Source organism: Bolinopsis microptera, chromosome 3, assembly GCF_026151205.1.
Source record: "Bolinopsis microptera isolate Bmic1 chromosome 3, MBARI_Bmic_1.0, whole genome shotgun sequence".
NCBI lineage: Eukaryota > Metazoa > Ctenophora > Tentaculata > Lobata > Bolinopsidae > Bolinopsis > Bolinopsis microptera.
The window spans coordinates 4,748,257-4,755,125 of NC_087074.1; the positions used below are offsets into that span (position 1 = coordinate 4,748,257).

The following is a 6,869-nucleotide window of genomic DNA, read 5'->3' on the forward strand; positions in this document are numbered from 1 at the left end:
AAGAACCACAGTTTTTATGTTACTAGCCGTAGTAACTTTTTTTTTCAAAGTTGTTTCAGCCTTGAAATCTCATAATTACCATTCATGAAATCCCCGGCTGTGCCCCCGGTAAATGCATGGTTTTTGGCCGGGGCCGGGGGTAAATTTATTGTCCGGGGTCGGGGCCGGGGTTTACCCCCGGCGAATTCCCAAATTTTGGCCGGGGCCGGGAAGGGCCGGGGGTTGTGATTTTGGCCGGGGCCGGGGCCCCGGTCGACCACTGCTCACACCCCTCCCCAAAATGTGAAATGAGTTGTCAGAAGAAGATAAATTTGATAATTACCTGATTTTACATATCTTCGAATATAGCTTTCGACTAACGGATTTCTAGTATGTGATCAACTATAAACAATTTAGTTGATTTTAACCAGCCGAGAAGATTATGCTTATCTTGCACATCGTGGCTTATTTGAACAATTAATAGACCGATCGTATAAATGATGAAGCTATATATAATTTAGTCGTCTCTTAACAACTATAAACACAAATTTATCCAATACAATAACATTTTTTAACTAGCAGTGTATTCTATAACAAAGTTCCTAAGTCTCGCCATCGCTTCAGTGAGGAATCCTTCAGGAATGGAGTATATAAGTCTGAAGAAAGCAGGGTCTGTTCCATTAAAACCTTTAGAAGACGGAATGTAGATGCCACTGTCTATCATCTGATAGAATATCTCTGCTGCCTCCTCTGGGCTAGGAGTCTCTCTAAACAGTGGTGTGAAGTCCATCCACAGATACAGGGTACCTGAAGTATTACTAGATTAAATGCAGGGTCCCATTAAACAACTCCTCCTAGTTAATGAGTTTTAAAAACCGCAACATGTTATAATAATCCTTGGTCGGTTGATTCAACCGTTAAACAAAATATTGTTTGGATCTACACTGGTTAACCTGTAGGTTTCACGTAGGACAAGTTGAGTTGGTCCAGTGTTGTCATGACAATGTCAGCATGTCTCATCAGTCTAACTCTGCTCTCCCTCAAGTACTCATCCACCCACTGAACGTCTCTCAGCATCCTACACAGCTTCATCTGTACCATCCCCGGCACGTTGTGATAGAATGCTATGTCTTTGCCGAACGCTTGGTGAACTCCTTTGTTCTTGGAGTGGATTACAGCGGACCTGGATCCTGGAGGTTGTTGTTAAGCAGGAGATAAACTTGGTTTTTATTTATTTGACTATATCAAGCTGCATCTTGATCTAGTCAGCCTAGTGACTAGTACAGTAAAATGGGAAGTACAGTAAAGTGAGTGGCCAGTTAGCCAGTATCTACCTGACATGGAGAAGTCTTTAGAGAATCCCCACATAAAGTGTGTTCTAGCTGGGTCGGGCCACTCTCTGCTGAAGGAGAGACAACTCTGCAAGTTGTCCTCCTCAAATGTACTCAGGAAATATATTTCGTCTATAATTACATGTAATTTCCGCTCTTTCGCAAACTCAAACACCTGGAATCCGAATATATAAGATTCTGACTTCTTATCGTAATTTAATGATATTTAAACTATGCCTCTCTAATTTAACCTCACGATTGGACGAATTCTAGGAGTAAAATCTCCCATTTGTAATTCGAGGTGTTTAGTTAAGAAGAGATAAAGCAGCTAACATACCTCTAGTTGGAGTTCTTTACTATAAATAGCTCCAGTAGGGTTGCTAGGGTTAATCAACACCACACCACACACTCTCTTTCCCTCTTCAACTGCTCTCTCCCAGGCCTCCGCAAGCAATCTAACACTGACCATGTCGTTTGAATCTGTCTCCACTCCTATGGGTTTCAGCTGCATGTAGTTACCCATGTATACTTTCGTCATGCCATAATAAGGGGTCGGTATCAGATAGTAATCACCTGGAGGGGGTTGTTTAAAACATGTGATACGAAATGCTTATTAAGCAGGAGCTTTCAAAATACTTGTGTAAATCGTCTTCAGCTAGTAATCACCTGGTTCCCCAATCATGTAAGCAAGCGAACAGAACGCGGAGCTGCAACCGTTAGTTATAGACAGCTCCTCAGGATCTATCTGCTGATCACTCTTGGTTTTATCCGTGAGGAATCTGGCCACCTCCTCCCTCAGCGGCAACATACCGTTCAGACAAAAGTAGCGCAGTTCGGGTGGAGTTATCTCCGTGAGAGACTCTAGTTTGGGGATTACCAGGTCGTCACAGATTGTGTTCTCTGAGGTTCCCATGTTGATAATACCGGATGTGTTCTCTGTGGGATGGTAAGGGTCTGCTGTGCATCTCAGATAGCCTTCATACAGAAGTGTGGGCTTTACCTTGTTGTTTTCTTGACAGCGAACACTTAACTCGTTCATCACGTATCTAAATTTAATGACAGTAAATTTGCGAATGTTGAAAAATAGGCAGATAAAACCCCAACATTGTAAAGCTTGTGTGATTTATCACTGAAGACGGCGAGGGAAACTGTGGAAACGGTGAACGGTCCCGCTGAAAATTGTACGAAACTCGGAAAATAAAATTGTTTCAATTTTCCAGATTTCATAGATGATAGAAAATAGTAAAATCATTTTTGACAACGTTAAATCATGTTAAATCTAAGCGATTTCAATAAACATTATAACTTCAAATTGAGCAACATGAGATCGCGAATTTACCAGGACAGTCAACAAGGATCGACATAAGATAAACTTGTAAATATATAAATACATCAGCCAAGAAAGACAGCTTCAAACACGTACTACTACCTACTAGGAAGTTGATATGACTTATTTGATTTGGAAATGTTATGGAAAAACTACTTAACGTTTTCCATTTTAACACCTAGCGAAAAGCATGATAAGGCTGTGTTTTTAGATTTGAGATTGGACACGAAACACTAGCGTAGCAGATTTAAGTAACTGTGCGATTGGGGGTTCCGGTTACACAAATGAAACTGGCTCTGAAGGACGTGACGAGTAATGTCCCCAGCCCTAAAAAATTATATCAATTGGCAGGGATAACATCTGATTGTAGATCTTCTTCTGAAAACCCCTATTTGGTAAAAAATTTGGGAAAATCCTGAAAACGCGCCACAAACCCGCCCGGAAAAAAATCTTGCAAAAGGGGATTAAAATTTCCCCGAAGAGGGGAGTATGTTTTCCCCTTTTTTTTGGACAAGAAATAAATTTAAAAAATGGAACCCCCCCCTGATGGGAAAATTCTTTTTGTCCCAACGTTTTTGGGGAAAAAGACCCCCCCCCCCCCCGCGGGCAACGAAAAATTTGGGCCCCCGGGCCCCCCCCCTGGGTTTTGTCAGGACGACTGGTTTTGGGGGTCCCCAACGTAAAAAAAGAAAAATTTTTCCTCGGAAAAAGAAAAATTAAAAGGAAAAAAACCCCAGAAAAAACCCGCAGAAAAGAAAACCACCCTCTGCCCTCACTATCCTACCCCCGGAAAAAAAACGAAAAAACGAGGGGGCATTAAAGAAACTTTTCCCCCCCGCCACGGGGCCCCGAAGAAGTTGGCCCCCAAATTTGGGCCCGGGGGAAAAAACAGAAAAATTCCGTGTGAGAATATAGACAACCTGCTACGGAAAAAATTGGGGCAATGGCTTACAGCCCCCCCCCGCGTGTTAAACTTTAACTGCTAATAATAGCAGGGATTTGGATCCTTTTTTTAAAAAAATTGAAAAATGATTGGGGGGTTTATTAAAAATATTTTTAAAAAATTTTACCTTAAATTTTTTGTCATTGCCAAAATGGGGGGCGGAGGTGGAAAATTGGGGGTTTATTTTCCCCGTAAAAACAATTTTTAAAACAAAAGGAAAAATTTTTCCACGAAGTTTAAAATTTTGGGGGTTTTTCCCCTCCATTAAAAACAAAATTGTTTCAAAAGTGAAGAATTGGGGAAATTAAATATCCCCAAAAATTTAATTATTTCCCGTTTTTTAATATCTGGGTTTTTTTTTTATTTTAAAAAAAAAAACTAAAAAAAAACCCCCAAAAAAACCAAAACCCCACGAATTTCTCGTTTTCCCCAAAAAAAACCCCCCCCCAACAAAATCAGGAAACTAAAAAAAACCTTAAACCCCATTCGGCCCTATTTTTCCCCTTTCCCGGGAAAAACCAAAAAAAATTGAGGAAAAACCCCCTGTTTTTTTTTTTAAATTTACGATAAAACCAAAAAGCGTACTTAACAACCCCCCCGTAAGTGCCAAATATGCCCCCCTTGTTTTCACAGAAAAACAGCACGTGCCCCCCCACGAAGGACAATATTTTACGAAAGTAAAAACCCCCGGAAAAAAAGGACCCATTGCGAAAACCTTGAAACCCAAAAATACAAATCAGGGGACAAAAGGAAAAATTGAGGCCCCATGGGGGGGCGGGGAAACGGGGATTTTTCCCCATTAATTTTTTGCGACAAAAATTTTTTTGTATATTCCCCCCCGTTTTAAAAAAAGGGTTTAATCCCGGGGGGATTTTTTGGGGGGGAAAATAACGCGATTTTTTTTCTTTTTGTTCCCCCCCCCCTTGCCCAAAAAATGGCGAAAAATGCAGAACGCCCAAAAAATGAACCCCGACCCCAGTGAATCCTGGGGAAACCTTTTTAAAAAATCCCCGTGGGCCCCCCGAAAAAAAGGGGGTAAGCTTTTAGGTCAAAAAAACCGCCAAAGAAAACACCCCCGGCCGAAAATGGCTTTAAAACCTTACGTTTACAAATCTTAGATAAAAACCCTAAAAAACCCCCAAAGACGTGGCCAAAACCTCAGAGGCGGGGAAAAAAAGAAACCCTCCTTTAAAAAATAACCACAACAGAACAAACCCCCCAAGAAAAAAAAATTCGTTTTTTTTAAAAAAAAAGTCTTTTTTTATTGGGAATTGAGTTTTATTTGCACCCAAGTTTTTTTCCCTCCCCCCTCCTTTTTTGTATTTTGCCTGACCCCCATTAAATTAAAATTTTTACAAAAACCTTTTTCCCCTGTAATTTCAAATTTTCTTTTTTAATTTATCCGGTTTTTTTAGGGTCCCCCTAATATTTTTTCCCCCCTTGCACACCAGTTGTAAAAAATAAAAAAAAAAAAATTTACACCTAACCCCACTTTTAAAACCCCATAGTTTTTTTGTTTCTAGTATTTCCCCTTTTGTTTTAGTTGATTAAATTTGGGGTTAAAGCAGGGTTTGGGGGGGAAAAAAAAGTAAAAAAAATGGCCCCCCAACTTTAAAAAAAGTTAAAAAAAAAAGAAAGACGGGCTTTTTTTTTTTTTTTTTTTTTTTTCAAAAAACGTTTCCCCAAAAAAAAAAAAGAGAAAAAAAAAGTTGCATAACCCCAATTTAAGCCCCCACCCCCCCCGTGAAAATTCCCCAAAAAGTTTCGGGGGAAAAACCAATCAAACTTGCCCCCGTTGTTGTTTGGTTTTTGGGAAAACTCCCTTTTCCCTTTTTTTAAGTTGCGTTTAAAAAATGTAAAAAACGAATAAAATTTAAGGGGGTTTCATGGGGAAAAAAAGCCAAAAATTTTTCAAACTTTTCTATCGTAAAGGGCCCCCGAACGGATTTTTCCCCCCCAAAAAATTTTTCCCCTTCGAAGTGGGGGGCCCCCCCGGGGTTTTCCTTTTTTTCGAAATGGAAAAATGCACGAAGAAAAGGGCCGGCCGGGGCCCCCGACCATTAAATATAAAACAATGGTCCCCCCCCAAAGCGTAAGCAAAAAAATGAAGATTTAAAAACCCCCCACCCCCCATACTTTCACTAAAAGAGCAACATTAGAAAATTTTTTAAAAAAGAAAATTTTTTTTTGGGTAATTTTTTCTTTTTTTTTCCCCTTTCTAAAAATAAATAAATAATGGAAAATTTTTCCAAAAAAGCCGGGCCAAAATTTTTTCATTTAAGTTATTTAAAAAAAAATTTTTTTATTTTTTTTTGTGGGTGAAATGTTGTGAACAGTGGCCCCACATGTAGTAAACGCTTTGGGGAAAAAACCAAAAGTAAATAAAAAGCGCTTAGCAAAATCAAAAAGCAAAAAATTTTAAAGCTGGGGACTGGGTTCAAAATTGAAAAAAATTTAATGCGTTTATCAGAAATTTCAAAAACACGGCCCAACCCAAATTAAACACACCCAGAGAGCGGAGGATTTAAAAAGTAAAAAAAAGGGAAAAGTTTAAAAGGGGGCAAAAAGAAGAAAGAAAGGAGAAGCCGACATAGTCCCCCCCCCCCCTTTTGGGGAAATTTTTCCCAAAAAACCCCCTTAAAGGCTTGGGGGGTTTTAAATTTTAAAAGAATCATAAAAAACCCCCCCCGTTATTGATTCCACGATGTCAATCTTTCGCAATCCGGCCCCCATCCTGGGGTTGCCGAAAAAACATTAAATTGGAATTTCGCCGCCCGGGGGACCCAGTAATGCATCGCCCCACAAACCAGGCCCGACAGACCCCCCCCCCCCCTTCTTTTTATAACCGAAGTTTTTTTTGCTGGTGTAAAGGGCCTTCTCACCCCCCCGCACTTAATTTCGGGTGTCCCAAATTCATCTCCCCCGGGGGGGGGGCCAAAAGTGCGCCCAAAACTCCCCCGAACTGGGGAGAAACCCCCCAAATTTTGGGGCGCGGGGGGCGGCCCCATTAAAAAAGGCAGATCCGGGGCCCTCAATTTTTTTTTTTTTAAAGGGGTTTAAAGTAATCAAAAACATTTTTCCCATGGGGGGATGTAACCGTCCTTTTTGGGAAAATTACCACCAAACAAGTAAAATCTAATCCAGGGAAAATTTCCCCAAAAACAGGAAAAAAAAAAAATTTTGGTTTTCTTTTTTTTACAGTTTTGACATGTCCCTTTTGGGGGAAAAAAATCTGGTGGCCCCTGGGGAAAAAAAGTAGTTTTTGGAAAACCCCCCCCCCCCCCCTTCC

General features: G+C 40.3%; 2 protein-coding genes across 2 annotated transcripts in view; one reads left to right on the top strand and one right to left on the bottom strand.

Moving 5' to 3' along the window:
• Nucleotides 1-6,869, top strand: part of LOC134812866 (uncharacterized) — a 912,489-nt gene that overhangs the window by 460,484 nt on the left and 445,136 nt on the right. The gene's annotated exons all lie outside the window — the stretch shown is intronic.
• LOC134812619 (1-aminocyclopropane-1-carboxylate synthase-like protein 1) lies at nt 474-2,359 on the bottom strand. Its single transcript, XM_063820105.1, has 5 exons — nt 1,977-2,359; nt 1,648-1,883; nt 1,314-1,485; nt 933-1,169; nt 474-786 (listed from the first exon to the last, which is right to left on the bottom strand). The coding sequence occupies exons 1-5, from the start codon at nt 2,347-2,349 to the stop codon at nt 551-553; spliced, it is 1,254 nt and encodes a 417-aa protein (XP_063676175.1). The 5' UTR covers nt 2,350-2,359; the 3' UTR covers nt 474-550.

Excerpts from the sequence above, each read along its gene's own strand:
- LOC134812619 (XM_063820105.1), bottom strand. The coding sequence starts at position 2,349 with ATGAACGAGTTAAGTGTTCGCTGTCAAGAAAACAACAAGGTAAAGCCC. Across the intron at positions 1,486-1,647 it reads GTAAAGAACTCCAACTAGAG|GTGTTTGAGTTTGCGAAAGA; the intron begins GTATGTTAGCTG and ends TTCGGATTCCAG. Across the intron at positions 1,170-1,313 it reads TAAAGACTTCTCCATGTCAG|GATCCAGGTCCGCTGTAATC; the intron begins GTAGATACTGGC and ends AACAACCTCCAG.